Source organism: Typopeltis vanoorti, chromosome 9, assembly GCF_054136105.1.
Source record: "Typopeltis vanoorti isolate ZY-2024b chromosome 9, IOZ_Tvanoo_1.0, whole genome shotgun sequence".
Lineage (NCBI taxonomy): Eukaryota > Metazoa > Arthropoda > Arachnida > Uropygi > Thelyphonidae > Typopeltis > Typopeltis vanoorti.
Window position 1 is genome coordinate 112,169,357 of NC_143557.1, and position 17,597 is coordinate 112,186,953.

The 17,597-nt window shown below is 34.0% G+C and overlaps 1 protein-coding gene across 1 annotated transcript in view; it reads left to right on the forward strand.

The window, feature by feature from the left end:
* LOC150103428 (serine/threonine-protein phosphatase 4 regulatory subunit 1-like) overlaps positions 1 to 17,597 on the forward strand; it is a 649,146-nt gene that overhangs the window by 141,364 nt on the left and 490,185 nt on the right. The window contains exon 2 of the mRNA XM_090398478.1: positions 4,178 to 4,349. Coding sequence (XP_090254604.1) covers positions 4,178 to 4,349 — 172 coding nt within the window. The remainder of the gene's footprint in view (positions 1 to 4,177; positions 4,350 to 17,597) is intronic.

A 17,597-nucleotide genomic window follows, 5' to 3' on the forward strand; every position in this document is an offset into this window, starting at 1 on the left:
AACGCACTGAGAAAGGATTAAAACTCATTTTAATACTTCCAATATTTCATCTCCATCACAGAGACATCTTTGGGGATTACAAAAACTTTTTGTAACAACACACACACAAATACAATACAAAGTGAAGTCCTAAAGTCCTATCTAGGTGGTGTGCCCTCTATGGGCATTTGCAGGTGGCCTGGGATGTAAAGAGGGATCTCTGATAATTAAAGTTTCCCAAATTTTGGGAAGTTTAGTGCAACCATATTTGTTTAAATTAGGTTGATTCCTGAGTGCAGATGCAGATTCAAAGAATAGTCTTTCTTTTTTGAATTCACTATGGTGTGTAGCATGGTAGTTTTTTCCCAGGAGATCCTGTGGGATGTAACCAAAACATGGTCTGCAAGGCCAGATTGACCATAATCATGTTTGCAGATGTAAGAACTGCATTCTTCTAACCGGATGGATGCTGACCTGCCTGTTTGTCCGAAGTAGGCACATTTACAGGAACAAGGTACTCTATATACACCAGGCACTGAAAGAGGAGGGAGCTGGTCTTTAGTGGAGTGGATAAGGGTAGCAAGTTTACAGCGGGGCTTAAAAGCTGTATGGAGGTTGTACTTTTTTAATGATCTGGCTTCTGGCTATTTTTTCTGAAGTACCACGGATGTAAGGAATGGTGATGGCATTTCTGAAGTCCTTCTTAAGAGATGGTCGGGGAATGGAGAAGGACTTGATTATTTTTTAATTCTTTAGTCATTATAGCTATTGGAAAGGAAGGTGTTGTGTATGTGTTTTGAGTTCAGTTGAAAGGGCAATTTTACTGGTACAAAGATTGTGTGCCCTATTGGTCAGAGTTTTAATAATGCCATATTGCTGGGAGGGGTGGTGGTGGGAGAGTTTGTGAATGTATCTGCCTGTATGAGTAGGTTTTCTATATACAGAGAAAGAAAGGTTACCATTAGGAAGGCGTGTTACTAAGGTGTCTTGGAAGGGTAAACTATTGTTATTCTCCATTAGATTCCTTCCTCGGTCACCTCAATAGTCTACATCCAAGAATCCAGTTTATGATGGAAAAGGAAAATAACAATAGTTTACCCTTCCTAGACACTTTAGTGACCCTTGTTTGGTAACCCAAGTCGCACAAACATTTATTCACTAATATTTATTAAAGTGTTCAAAGAGCCGCGGTAAGTAATCTAAAAAGATCTATTGTCATTCTTCCAACTCACTAAGACCAAAACCAGGATAAAATCCAGAATATTTAAATAACTCATGCTTGAAAGTTCTATTTTTTGTAAGGAAATTTTGATCATTACACAAACCATAAGCATTATAGAAAAGAGTCAGAAAGGTCCAACTTAGCATTAAAAAATTTTGGCTAAACAAAAAGGAAACATAGGTTGTAATTTTATAGTCAAGCAGGAAAATGGAACTTGCCTTTCGAAAGTGATTAAATACAAAGCTTTGCCAAGTTGTCGTCAAACTTGGACATAAAATACACGAAATATTGAAACTTAAAACATTTTGCTAGTTTGAGATCTGTTTTTCAAGACTCTTGGTTGTCATCAAAGACCAGTCAGAAACTCAAAATACTCATGCTTGAAAGATCAAGTTGTTCATAAGTGAAATCTTGATGGGTATGCAAATCATAAGCATTGCAGAAAAGAGTCAAAAAAAATTTTAGCTTGGTATTATAAACTCAGTCATTTCTTGATGGAATCTTGTCCAGTCAGTTTTAAATCTCCCAGTCTAATGGCATTTTTTCATTGTGCTGAAGGTTTGTGCTCATGCATTGACTACAAACCTGCTATCAATTTTACATTAGAGCTTGAGAAAATTGAAAAAACTCCCTTTTCTTGATGATTTCATCACTAAAAGCTTGAAAGTGTTATTACTTTTGATAAGTATCATAAATCTTCACATACAGAATGTTATCTTCATGCCTCATCTCTTCACCACCCTTCTCAAAAATTAGGCATAATCAACACTAAAGAATTTAGTGTTGATTATGATTCAACATAGGTTGAATCATAATGATTCAATTGGGAATAGGATTCAAAATTCAAAATTCCTTTTGAATTTTGAATCCTGTTCCCAATAACCAGAATATCCAATAGAGAGACTCCATGACAATATCATATATTGGAAGTTTATCAATCAAAGTAGCATATTTTTCAAAGATTGCAACATCAGAATAACTTTTAAACGTTCAAATTGTTCATAACCTCTTGAGGTCTCCTAAAGGCAGCACACTTTTTGGCAAATACTCTGGTATATAGAATTCCATGTTTTTGGGGTTTGGTCTACATAGGACACACAAGCCATGGATTTGAGGTGAGAAAGAAGGAAAATGTTGTGGATGTTGACCATAAAAGAAAAGACAGATCTATCTGGGTTGGCCAGCTATACTTCTAATACCAACTGTGCAGTTGGAACCCTTCAGCCATGCTTTATTTAGAAGAGAACTTTTATTCCCGACTTCTGAGGGAATGTGTTTGCATCCATTTGCACAGATCGCTGAATGAAAAGCAAGGATTGACACTAAGTGATATATGGAAATTTTTCATTAAATCTTTCAACATAAAGATTTCAATTTTGTCAACAGTCACTTTCGATCACAAATCTCAGACAGCTAATGCATGTCGTGCATTTTTACATTTACTGTCTAGCATGAACTCGACTATTTGTATTGTAACAGTTTTTTGGCATTTAATCAAATTCATGATCTTTGTATTTATATTTGTTTTGATGTATTTAACTCTAAAGAAGTCACAAGTTCTCCTTCAGGTGATGAAACTAGTTGATTTAATTAATTTATTTAGGTAAGAACTAAAACTCCAGTTTTCTGCTGTACCATTAGATCATCTTGCCCACCCTGGACTTGTGGCATGCAAACATTTGGAGACTCAAGTAACTGCTCTTGATTCTTCCAAGACTGTGTGTGTGTGTGTTACCAAGGCCTGTTTGGTTAGCCCTGTCTTATGGTATCCTTCTGTCTTTTGCTCTACTGGATTGCTAGCTTTTCTCTGATATCATGGTGCATTACATGTGATAGTTTATCCTTAAATTTTGCAGTTAATGCTGGAAACTGTATTCTTTCATTTGCTCTCTTTTGTCCAGCTGACTGTAAACCAGGCTTTCATGTCAACCTTTACTACTGAACAAGTCTTAACTCCCTAAAGAAACTATCCAACCATTGAATACTATTTTTCATATTTGGATTGGTACTGCTAGAGCACCCTAAAAACTCCTGTCTCACTTCACTCTCTTTTAAGTAGATGTTCAGGTTCTGCAGTATGCATTTTCTGCAGATATTTCTCTGATCACCATTAAAGAATTGTCAGTGCAGTGGCCAGTCACTACCCCTTCACAGTTCAATTGTAAACTTGCAGAATCAGATTTTCTTACTCTTCACTCAAGCCTTTAGATCATTTCTAGTTTCTGTAGGAAACATTCTGCCAGCTGAATTCATTAAGATTTTTCATTCAGTGAATGGGAACCATACTAATTATACTAGTTTATGGACCCAATTACTGTTTGAAATAAGAAAAGCTTTCTCCTTCAGTTTTCCATCCATCCATAGTAATTATGTACTATTATGTGTAGAATTGTCATTAAAAAAAATCCTCTATGGAGGCTTTGTGTGCAGTTTTTTTAATTCATTTGTAAAGCTGAACTTCTAATCGCAAACTAAACTCAAATTATATATTATCAAAAATATATAAACTAAAACTAAAAAAGTAAAACTTTTGCATATAAACTTAGGCGAAATGGGAACGTAAGGTATGCATGACAGTTTGTTGCCAGTATGGTAAGAAAAAGACCTAGAGAATGTGCAAGATCTAGGCAGATATATAGATGTAGTTAAAAATGTTGCAATTGAAGACCAAATATTACATGTGACTCTTGACAAATGATACATTAATTTTGGAAGAAAATTGTTTATAGGAAGCTGCTAATAATATTAGCAAACTTAAATCATGTAGTACTATCATTTCTATAGTGTGCACTATATCCCTTGAAGGTAATAATTAATAATAAATAAAAGTATATTTATTACATATTTATTCAAGTTAAATTTCATACAGCATCAGATGATTCAAATGTGTAATTATATATTATCATATAATAAAATAGCAAAGCATACATGATTTTGTTAAACATTTGGGTTGCATTATTGTTATTTGGTTTTTAGATTCAGGCATGTCCCAGGAAGAAGAAGAAGAAGAAGAAAATCTAGCAACAAAACAAGATGATGATCTTGATCAAGGAAGTTTGGAGGATGAGTTAGTTTCAAATCCTGATGATCCACTTCCACCAGTAGCAAAATTAGAAAAATATGCCAACAGCGACATTGTATTTAATAGGTAAATACATTTGATTATCTGATGTGTTTATTCTTGAGATATATGTGAATCAGTAGTACTCAGGAGTTACCTAATGTGCGAGTGTGTGTGTGTGGGGGGGGTTGCAATTCAACTATTTTAATCCTAGAATGGCAAGCATCTATAAAAATGACTGGTCACAAAGTGAAAATCACAATTTCTGAAATTTCTGTCAGAGTTTAAACTCTCTTAGTGCCTTCAAATAGCATCCAGTTATTGCACACATCTCCGTATGGCAGGGTTTTTTCCTTCTCGATTTTTTTTTTCTTCCCCATCATGCAAAATAGACAAACGAGTTAGAAGAACGCACCAGCAATTAAGACATTTAATACACTGGACTCATAGCCTGAACTGCTTTGGTCGTAAATCCAAAACAATCTGTCATGTGTTTATTAAAAACATTAATATAGTGAGATTTATGAATGTTTTCCATTCTGCCAAGACTAAGAATACATGAGCAGTTACTGGTCAACATCTACTTACTGTCCAGCTTCAAACCTACTGAACCAACTTCTCTTCTTCCTCTTTCATTCCATTCACCTCTGTACTTTGGAACAGCCTCCCTCACTCTCATCTTCCTTGAAGACTGCAACCTTCAGCTGTTCAAGAAACATGTCAGTAGATTCCTTTCTCCTTCATTTCTTGTACCCAGGATTTGGGAAGACTTGGTGTTTTTGGACTTGATGAGTCTGAAGCCAATTCTAGTCTAATCTGTCAAGTTAGTCTAAAAATTTACAAAAATTATTTTTCTTTGATAAATTGAAATTAATTTTTAAAGTAACTTTTTTTTTGAAACAAATTTGATTGTAAGTAATTTACTTTTTGTAAATAAATTAATTTGTGAAATCTTAATTTGCACTTAATTATACACATTATTTTACAATTCATAATCTCATTTTGTTTTTTTTAATTGTACTCCATTTAAAAAAGATATAAAACCTCATATAAATTAAGTGGATATTAAATCCAGCATCATTTCAAAGCTTTTATTTTACTAAAAGTCTTGTGCAAAAATTGACTAGAGAGCTTGTGGGAATACACTGCTGCCATACTGAGGTTTCCCTAGCTGAACCTTATAGGAAGTGACAAACGCTCAAAGCACCCGTATATTCTCCTCCTATTGGTTCATTTTATAAGGTTTCATTAGTCTGACAGCAATATAAAACCTCTATTTTAATTAAATGCACACAAAAATTGAGAAAGAAGATCCTAAATTATCCTTGATGGAGAAATGATTAAAAATTACCAGAAAAACATCAAATGGATTATCAGATCAACAAACGAATGCAAATGCACTGCAGTTATTATTATTACATAACACCTTCAGGAAGTCCAAAGACTCATCGAGGTAGGGTACCTACTCTACAACTCTCCGTCTCCACCAGCCGCAACTACCTTCATCATCTACACTAGGGTTATCCAACCTTAGATAATCCGAGGGCCACATTAGAAAAAAAAAATTATCTGAGGGCTACATCACAATGCATATCTAGTAATTTGGTGAACAGCAGCCACACAACCTTGAAAGCTGAACAAACGAACAACACTAATTGCGCACTAATCATGCGTTCACATTCTCCGTGAGTGCCCAGAGCATGTGCGTTGGAACAAAAACAATGTAAGAATGCTTCTTTCACATACATAATTTGAAAAACACTTGGTTATATAGTGATGTAAAAACACCAAATAAAATTATCAACATCAAGAAGATTATCGATTAGTGATAGAATTAAAATATCTAATACGCATTCGATTCAAATTATTTTATTTTTTCCTCGTGAAAATCAAAACCCACAGGCAAGTCCACAAAATCACACCGCGGGCCGTGCTTTGGACATCCCTGATCTACACCATAGTCATCTACCATCAACCACCACCACTAGTATTTTCACAAACAAACATCCATGCCCATAGCAGGATTTGAACCTGCAGTCTTTTGGCTGGAAAGCAGATACGCTAACCACTCGGCCAACCAGGCCGGCAATTAAACAGTTGTCACAGTAAACTTTCCCTAAACTGTTCAGTGATGCTTGGGAAAGAAGCATGTTGTTAACTTTATTATAAAGCATTTGGCTATAGTGAAACATCTTTATAAACCATTAAAGATTTGCTTTGGAAGATGTGCTCAAACATATGAAAGATGTTATTTTGTTGTTGCAAGTCTTGTTCATTTCCATTGTTATTTCACTATAATAATAGTATTCTTAGTAATTATTGGAATTTGTGAACTTGGATTAGAAATCAAAATTGAATTCATGAAAATTAATAATTTTTATATTTTAACTGAATATTTCAAACAACAAAAATATTTTAAATTGTCAATCATGAATATAAAATATGAAATAAGTTTAAAATTTTCTAAATCCCAATTCACTAAAAGACTTGCTGTTTTCAATATGGGTATTCAAACTTGAAAAACTGCTAATGTGCTGTAGGTTTGAAACATTTCATGTGTGGGTTTAATATTAAAAAAAAAAAAACTGACTATTAAGTTTTTTTGGTCTGTGAATCCTATTAATAGTTATTAGTGGACAAAGTCTCAAGTGCTGATAAACTTCAACTAAATCTCAGATATATATAATATGGTGGCTTGAAAAACATAATATAAAAAAAATGCTCTTTTTAAAAGAAACTTTCACTGGAAATTTTGATAATTGTTTGCCTTTAAAAATATGTACTATAACCTTGCCATTCTATGGTTAATGTTTCCCCCCCTTTTTTTTTTTACTGTAATCACACACACACACACATATATATATATGTATATGTAAAGCAAAGCCCATTTTTGATGTCTGCTTATAACTCAATCAAATTGACCAATTTTGATGTCTTCACCAATAGATAGAGGATGTTCCAAAGATGGTTTATGTGCATTTTCATCAATACACACCTCCAGATTATGAAGCAGTGATTCATTTTTTTTTCACCCCCTTCCTTCCACGACCTGCCCTCGTGTGTTCAACTCAATGTACTGGCTGGACTATAGAAAATAGTTGCAACAAAAATGTAGATCTTGATGAGATATACAAAAGGCTGTGCAACAGCATATGTCTATCTTCTATAGTTGATTTACAATATGCAAAATATCATAGTGTGTTAAGGTGCAACATGCTATTAAAGCAGATGAAGTGGCCGAGGTATATTGGTTAGTGCTCTATGGAAGGGAGAGGTTTACCCTACTCAGGCAAGAAACCATGGCCTAACACAAGAGCTGGTGTGAGTCAAAAGCATCCTGTTCATGGTATACGTGTAGTGAATAGCTTGCCTTTCTGTATTGCAGTTTAACAATATCTGGCCACTATTTTGCGAAGTTCATTCGTTATTACCATTGTTATTATTATAATAATATCATTATATTAATATTGTAGTTTATTAGTAGTTTTATTATTAGATTAGTAGTAAATTTTATAATTATTAGTACATTTTTTTTTTTTTTCCCGAATATGCCACAACAAAAAGCAAGTTCTGTAAGTTGCTCAATGCGTGCAGCAAGTCATATTTAAATAAAATAAACATGAAATTATTGAAATTTCTTGGAATAATAAGGAATGGTCTGCTTTCTCTTAAAATTGTAATATAAGATATTTCACGATTCAACACTTGTGATCAGTACTATGATTGTAGTATGTCAGCTTTTGGAAAGCAATTAAATACAGACATGAATCTTCTAGACTGTGTTTGAATGGAAAGGCGAAACTAAATGAAATCACAGCTCCTCCTGGACCATTATTATCACTGATTACAATGCAACATCCACAGATTCCAGCTTACAATTCTGCATTTCATTTAGTGTGAAGCAAATAGTTGAAAGAGGGTTCATGCCTACTTTCAAGGTGCAAGACCAAGTGTACCATTTGGCTGAAAGTTTGTTGACAGTTGAACCAAACAATCATACATTTTTACAAATTTATTTCATTTCAAACCTACACGAACAAGCAGGTTTCTGTTGTAGACAGATCACAGAATTGAACTCCGAAATTGTATTTGATTTACAAGGTTACATCAGCATTATATATATATATATACACACACATACAAAAAAAAACTTTTAAGTTGGCTATAGAGAATGCTACCAATGTGCAAGAACTAAGACTGGCCATACATGCAAACTGAGTACCGATAGGATATCACTCAGGCAGATTCATTGTGCACACAGCTAATGAAGTATCGTAATAATATGTACCATAAAAGGCACTTAAACTAACAATTATTTAACATAAAGCATTTACAGAACTCTTCATATATTTCATGCCGAGTCCTCCTGCTTTGCTGAGGTGAACTTATACTGCCAACGATTCACTAAAGGGTATTTACTTGAGTATTTATTGCTGGTGCTTTCATCATGGTGTAGAATTGTGAGCATTATAACACTTCTTTGTAAATAACAGAAGTTTCATCATCCTCAACAAAAAATAATTAAATTCTCAAGACTTAACTCAAGAACATGCTACATATAACTGTCCTTGTCTGAAACATCTGCCTCTTAAATCTAAGCCTGCACATCTAAGGGTCTGTCCTTGTGCTTTATTAACTGGCATTGCAAGGCAAACTCTTATTGGAAATTGTAACATTTGAATGCAAATAGGTAGTTTGAAGGAATGAGGGGTATCTGAGGAATGACAATTTTTCTGATACCAGGACCTGTAAATATCACACCTATTATCATATTCGTTTCAATGATTTTACTTGTAGCCTAGTTCCATTACAAAGATTTGGAGAGTGCAGATTTCAGAGTAACATAATAGGAACATCTATTTTCAGCTTAATTTTGTGACCAGGCAATCCAGGTGGATTAAACGAATTTAAAAATTTCATGGGGAAATGTACTTCATCATCTACATCCACAGGAATATCTACTGATTTGTAAACACTAACTGATCCATTAACCCTATTAAGAACCAACTTGTTCATTATTGACATGGCATCATTTCGAGGTGCGAGGATAGCTCTCTCCCTGAACCAAGAAGCTGACTTATCTATTATGTTCTCAATAGATGGATAGACACTGCACCTTAGTTCATCTGCAGTTTGGACAATTTTCCCAATATTTAGTTGTGGTAATATAATTTTTCCATCTGTTTGTTGTACTTCACCATTGCCAATTTTTATTCATTTTTAGGAGAAAATGTGCATCAGAGTCTCCATGTAGGTGAACACGCCTATTGGTTTTGAGAGAAAACTTCTCTATATCATGTCATAGTGATGATTTCTTTAATCAAACATTCACTTCGTCTGCCCTGGTTCTGGAATACGACAGGCAATGTTTGTCGTAAATCACTAGCAAACGGCTTCAGAGATACTGATATATCGTCCGATTTGGTATAGATTTACTTGGTATGTTCATTTTGCAAACAAAATCTAGCTTGGTCTGAGTACTTCTTGATATTTTGCATACATATATGATGGATTTCCTGGAACCGCAGATTTTAACATTTACGTGCATTAAAAGTTTGCGACAAAACCGGATTATAAGGTACTGTATGGCGATTATCAATTTCAAAGTTCCTTGACTATTATGTATGGTAGAATTCGGCCACCATTTGAAGGAGCATGTTGATGATATTGGAAATATCCATCCTCACCTGTTGTAATAGGTTTCATAGTATAAAAAGAACACAGATGGTTAAGAAAATAACTATTTATTAACTTAAAAGCTAATATTTCGCTGGTATTATATCCAGCATCTTCAGAGCACACAACATAAAGTTTGTTACAAAGGCAAGACAACCACAATCCGGTGTAACAGTGGGGATAGTTTAAGTGATTGCAGCAGTGCAACACAAGAATAAAGTCCTAATATGGCGCCATCTAGGTTAAAAAAAAAAAAAAATCAAAGTTTTGAAATAGTAGTCCAAATGATAAAAAAATAAAAGTAATAAATATTAATTTGGTCTTAGGATGACTGTCTCCCAAATCTTTGGTAGATTTATACAGCCATACTTGTTAAGGTTTGGAGTATGTTTCAAGGCTTCTGTTGATTCCAGGAACAACCTCTCTGACTTGTAGAAGCTTCTGTGTATTACTTTTGTTTCTTTCCAATTGATTTCCATCCTCACCTGTTTGAATTTCATTGATAAATGATCTTGGATATCTCTTAATGCACTTTCCTGACTTCATGCATGGTGAATTTGGATTAACATGTCTGCATGGGCTGTGCACCATATGCTTTGTCATGATATCAAACAGTTCTTTGTCACATTGAGGAGAAGGTATCTCGGTGCTTATAATGGAATCGATTTCATGACTCCTGATTTTATCTTCGAGCTAAATCAATATCTGAGTGTGTGTGGGTATCCCCCTTTTTGCCATTCTACTGAATACATATAGCACCTCCATGCTCCAAAAATCTCGTGCTTTGTAATGAAATTCATCAATTTCTTTAGTTGTTGTGAAAAACTCTTGCAATGATAACATGTCTGTCATAAGTCTTATTACGGAGTAGCAAATTTTTCAAAATCTCTGGCCAATTACTGTTGCATGTAAAGGTAATGAAGAGGTCAAGGTCACCATATGCTCTAACATAGACCATTGAATCCTGAGTCTTTTTGTGGAAATAACAGGGATTCCCATGAAAGAAGGCAATATTTGAATTTGGTCAATATTTGAAGCATTTTCATCAGTATGCAGTGTATCGCAGAGATGTATGTAATTTTCTACCCGAAGTTTACATTGATTTAAACGTATGTATATGAGATGCTTGGACTCAATTTCAGCATACATGTCAGTCCACTATTGATTGATGAGAATCTGTGTGTTGAGGCTAAAGTGCTGTGAAGAATTCACTTTGGAGGTTTAATGGAATGTTATCAGCAATGAGAAAGGATTAATACTAATTTTAATGCTTCCAATATTTCGTCTCAGTCACAGAGACATCTTCAGGGATTACAAAAAACTTTTTGTAACAACACACACAAATACAATACAATGATAAGTAAAATAAGTGAGTGAAACTAAAGTCCTATCTAGCTGGTGTGCCTTCTATGGGTATTTGCAGGTGGCCTAGGATGTATAGAGGGATCTCTGATAATTTTTTTCCCAAATTTTGGGAAGTTTTATGCAACCAATTAGGTTGATTCCACTCAAGAATCAACCTAATTTAAACAAATACGGTTGGATAAAACTTCCCAAAATTTGGGAAACATTATCAGAGGATCCCTCTTTACATCCTAGGCCACCTGCAAATGCCCATAGAGGACACCCCACCTAGATAGGACTTTAGTTTCACTCACTTATTTTACTTATCATTGTATTGTATTTGTGTGTGTGTGTTTGTGTGTGTGTTGTTACAAAAAGTTTTTTGTAATCCCTGAAGATGTCTCTGTGACTGAGACGAAATATTGGAAGCATTAAAATTAGTTTTAATCCTTTCTCAGTGCTGATAATATTCCATTAAACCTCCAACATGTATTGATTGATGAGTTGACCATATCTGTGTAGTGGATTTAAATTTTCCATCTGTACCGCCATGAGATACGCGTAAAAATTCATTGCTGAAACGGTTTTTCTGCTAGTAGGTTCTCCACTTCCTGGATTCATCTGTGCTAAATCAATGCAATAGTCATTCTCTCCTCTGCAAAATAAAAGTGGATATTGGAGTGCATCATAGGTTCTATGCGTCTCGCATAACCGTTTCAGTCTGTCGTTGCGACCATGTAAGATTATGTCTCTGCAGTTAAATTCTGCCCAGTAATGACATTCACTACTTTATTAGCTGTGGGGCATTGAATCTGCCTGTGTGATATCCTGTCAGTACTTGGTTTGCATGTATGGCCAGTCTTAGTTCTTACACATTGTGGTAGCATTCTCTATAGCCAACTTAAAAGTTTGTATATTATTATTATTATTTGACACCTCCAGGGAGTCCAAGACTCATCGAGGGAGGGCACCTACTTTACAACTCTCCATCTCCACCACTCAACCTCATCCACCAACGCCATCTACTGTTCACCACCACCACTAGTATTCTCAGAGACAATTGCAAACATCCAATGCCCACGGCAGAATTCGAACTCGCAGCCTTTTGGCTGGAGAGCAGATACACTAACCACTTGGCCAACCAGCATAATATATATATATTATGCTGATGTAACATTCTTTGTAAATCAAATACAATTTCTGAGTTCAATCCTGTGATCTGTCTACAACAGAAAGCTGCTTGTTTGTGTAGGTTTGAAATGAAATAAATTTGTAAAAATTTATGATCATTTAGTTCAACTGGCAACAAACTTCCAGCCAAATGGTACGCTTGGCCTTGCACCTTGAAAGTAGGCATGAACCCTCTTTCAACTATTTGCTTCACGCTAAATTATGTCATTTGAAATGCAGAATTGTAATCTGGAATAGTTTCAATAAATTGATGAGACTGTGGATGTTGCATTGTAATGAGTGATAATAATGGTCAAGGAGGAGCTGTGATTTCATTTAGCTTCATCTTTCCATTCAAACAATACATTCTGGGAGATTCATGTCTGTATTTTTGTGCTTTATGGTACTCCTTTATGGAGGACGAGCCACTCCCCCCACTATAAAGCTTCTACCATTGTGCCTCGGCTGCTTCATTTACTTCAATAGCATGTCGCACCTTGGCACACTATGATTTTTTGCATATTGTAAATTGCCTGTTGAAGATAGACATATGCTATCGCAGTTTGTTGTAGATCTCGTGGAGATCTCCATTTTTGTCGCACATATTATGTGCCTATTTTCTACTGAGACGAATTTCTACTATTTTCTGCAGTTCAGCCAGTACATTTAGTTGAACATGCACATGCAGGCCATTCAGGGAAGTCAAAAAAAAAAAAATAAAATAAAAAAATAAAAAAAATAAAAAAAAATAAAGATAATAATAATCACTACTCCATAATCTGGAGGTATGCATCGATGAAAATGCACATAAACTATCTTTGGAACATCCTCTATCTATTGATCAAGGCTTCATAAAAATTGGTCAGTTCCTTCTCAAGTTATAAGCAAACATCGAAAATTGACTTTGCTTTTATATATATATATATATATATATATATATATATTTTTTTTTTATACCAAGGAGTCAAAGACTCATCTAGGATTTTTATTCCAAAAAATATATTTTTCTGTGCGGCTCGGGGAAAGGTACTTACCCTACTTGCTTTGGTCTAAGGGTAGCAGTACCTAATAGTTCAGAGAATATCAGAACCCAGAAATAGGAGGGAAAAAAAGTTGAAAAACAGTTTTTTTTTTAATTTTCTTTGTTTTTAACCATGAACAGAGACATTTTAATTTAATAACTAGACAGTTATGTAAATATAATATATTTCAGAGGCATGAAATGATAGTGATGAGAATATTTTGGAAACTTTGGAACTATTTGATATCAACGTATAAAGATTAAGTAAACTTTTAGAGACTTTATATCAGCATCGAAATGCTACTTTCATAGCTTGGTATTGTAGAAAGTTGATATTCACTTTTATGATGACCATTTAGAGATATACACGACCTCGCTTAACGTGATTAATTAATCCATCAATTAATGTGCGCTAAGCGAATGCAATAAACAGTATGAATAATTGTAATTCATCCATCAGTTAGTGTAAATTTGAAAAAAAATTACAGTGTATGCTATATTACAGGATAAAATCCTCAAAGTTAATAAAAAATCAATTGCTTAAATTTTTATTTAATATCTAAACATTTGATTGAGCTACTATTTTTACAAAAAAATTAAGTCAAGATGTTTGAATAATGCTTGACTTTTTCATCTTGTCGTGCTATTTGCGATAGCTGGTGATCGCTTTATCAAGATTTCGCGGACTTTGAGGCTTCGTTCCATATCAGGATCAGCATCAAACAAAATTTCCTTAGCATACTCAGTGTGATTGAAAACTAGCCAAAGTTCTTTTGGCTAGTGTTCGCACTCCTTATCTTCTTCATATGCATGCTGTACTTCTAGTTGAAGGAGATCATTTTCACTTAAATGTTCTCAATGGGAATCGAGCAAGTTTCTCACATCTTCATTATTCAGTTCATTAAATCCAAATTCTTTTCTATTTGTGCTGATTTCTTCAATTTATTTATTTATTCATATGGAGTTTCCTCTCTTTTCTCCCCCGTCCCTATTGGGGCGAGTTGAGCCCCCCTCGGGGGGTTAAGTATTTATGGCTGTAGATCTGTGTGTTCACAGGGCCGGTTTGCCTGCTTGCAGGATAAAACCCCAAGATAAACTGGGGAAAAAAACCCTACTGTCCACGCCCAAGAGCGGCTAACTTGGCTATGGTTGAGGAAGATCCTTAAGCTCCTCGCGTCGGCGACGGGAATTGAACCCAGGACACTCCCTTCAATAATATTAGATCTGAGATTTTGTGCATGAAAACTAACATAAGCTTGAGTTTGTGGTTAATTATTAAAGTCGCCTTCTGCATTGCATTACCTCCAAATAAAATCGTAAGATGATCTTTAGATACTTTCCATCCTGATTGAGATACTTCAGTTTTAGCTAGAAAAGTTTTTGTTTACTTATGCTTCCAAACGAGACCAGTTTCGTCAACATTGAATATTTGCCAATCATCGTAATCACCCTCCTGAATTATCCTTTACAATTCTTCAGGAAACTTGACTGCAGAATCTTTATCAGCATTAGCAGATTCCCCAGTTATTCTTACATTATGCAGTCCAGTTCGATTTTTAAAACTGTCAAACTATCCTAAAGTAACAGTAAAGCTTTCACATTCCTCTTGAAATTTGATCTCTTTGAATGAGGTAAAAATATTGACAGTTTTTGCCTGAATATTCCCTGTACTAAGAGGTATTTTTTTTTTTTGTTATGATCCTCAATCCAGAGTGATAGAAAATGCTCCATCTCGATCATTAAATGGCTTCTATTTCGGGTGTTTTACATGCTTAAAGAAGCAGTAGCAACTTTTCCTTGTTCTTTGTATTCTTTGCTCTTTTTAATATAGTCCAAACTGTAGACTCGCTGTATCCCAGATCTTGCACAATCATTGTATTATTAGCGCCACTTTCATGTCTCTTAATGATTTCCAGCTTTTCTGCTCACTGAAGATTGGGGACAAAAAATTTCACATAATGTAAAAAAAATCGCATTAGCTGATTAATCACTCGCGTAAAGTGGGAAATAGTATCATTTCACTCAGTCAAGCTAACTGATTACTATGCATATCGAATTCGCGTTAAGCGAGGTTTTCCTGTGCATATCATGAAGTTTACAAATTATTGCATAAAATCAGTTTAAAATTTCTCTTCAGTTGAAATTGCTGTTAATTATTATCACATAGTTGAAACATTTTACATCATTTTGACATTTTTAAATGTGTCATCTAAATGCAAAATTATGGACAGGAAAGATTTTTGATACTATTAGTTCCCTGCTGTTTAAAATTCATGATTTGGAATTCATACATGATTTTTAAGTGTTATCTATTACAATACAATTATCAATTACAATAGCGGCATCATGGCACTATTAGATAGGACTGCTGATCTGACTTCACAGACACTTGGTAGGTTTAGTATTTTAAGCACTATTTTTTTTTTTTTTTTAATCAGTAGTAAATTTGAAATGTCCATTTCTTCAAATTTGCTAAGATATGGTTAATATTTTTCAATAATAAAGTTCTGTTTCTTTTAAGACTACTCTACACTATCTGCAGGGGCAGATAGCTATTGCTGTAGAAGTTATAATTTGATAAATGTAGATATTTTAACTTTCATCAGTTAATAATTTAAATAATGCAGCTTTTAATGATAGTAATTTTTATGAAATTTTTGATAACTGATTTGTGTGCTTAGCTTTAGACATTTAATCAAATTATTTTTGATACTATTAACATGAGGAATTTAGCTTTTCTAAAAGAACATGCTTTCATTGTGTAGAATTCATAGAGACAAAACACGTGTTGGAGCAATTACTTTACTTATAAAAGAAACATCCTGTTGACATTCCATATTTATTTGTGGCAAGAATTGTGATAGATGCCAAATTATATACTAATATTTACTTCTTAAAGTGAAGTTGTTGTTTTATAATTTGCTTATTTTATTTATTTATATTTTTTTACAAGACTAAATAATCATCATTTAGTTATTGTTTCCTTCTGAGCTAAATCCATTCTTTCTCTCTTTTTTTTTGCTCTGTTTTGTTATGATGTATACATGAAGTAAATCTTTTCACTTTAGGAAGCCTACATCTCTTTGGTGTTTCTGTGTAAATTATAAATTGTTTATAACTATTATTTTATTTTATTGTTGTTAACAATGGTAGATAAAGGATGCCGTTGCGTCTAGTGATAAGAAAACATGTAATACTGTTATATTACATACTAAGATTAAAATTATTTAGTGAAGACGATGTGGCAAACACTGAGTTAGGCCAGGCTAAACTTGCCTCGCGCTATTGTTGTTTCAGTTCTTAAAAGCAAAGATAATGTTCTTAGTGAAGTGAAAAGTGCTAAACCAATCAATACTACAGTTCTCCGTAAAACAGTCTCATTGCCAAAATTGGGAAAAAAAAAAAAAAACTTAATGGTGTAGACTGGTTGGTTTGTTCCCTTAAGCTGAGCTGCTTAGAATAATTTTTGCAAATGAAAAAGTTATTCTAAGTTTTTTGTTTGCATGTCTGACATGAATGCTTTATATCATTTACACACACATATGACTGATTAGAAATGTTAAACCATTACACCCAACTACAAGCGAAAAAAAGCAGATTCATTTTACAACAAAATTTGCTATACAATGGTGGTGTGGAACCTAACATGTTGTATGACTAGGGTATGCCTGTTTAATTTTAGACCTGCTTTCCCCCCCTTTATTTAATTCAGTTACTACTACTTTGACTTTAAATATAGCATATTCATCATAAGCCTGCTTTAAATTGTTAATATATTCTTGTATGTCAATTCTCATTCATTTTCTGACTAAATGATTTCATTACACACCCGGTTAGAAAGAAGACTTGTGTTGGAAAAGGTATATTGCTTGTGACAAGAAGATATTTATTAGAATTTTTTTTTCAGTGAATGCTGAGAGTTAGTAGGTATTAGAGAGAAACAACAGGTGTTTTTTTTATTTATTTTTATTTTTATTAATCAAAATAAGTGAACTCATCAGCACTGAGGAATTGCAAAGTTTTAAGTTGAATTTTCTTCCAAGTATGTTTCATAACATTGATATGTGAGGAATGGAAGGAGAAAGAACAGGGTTCATCCCTGAAGAGCCTTTTTTTTTTTGGGA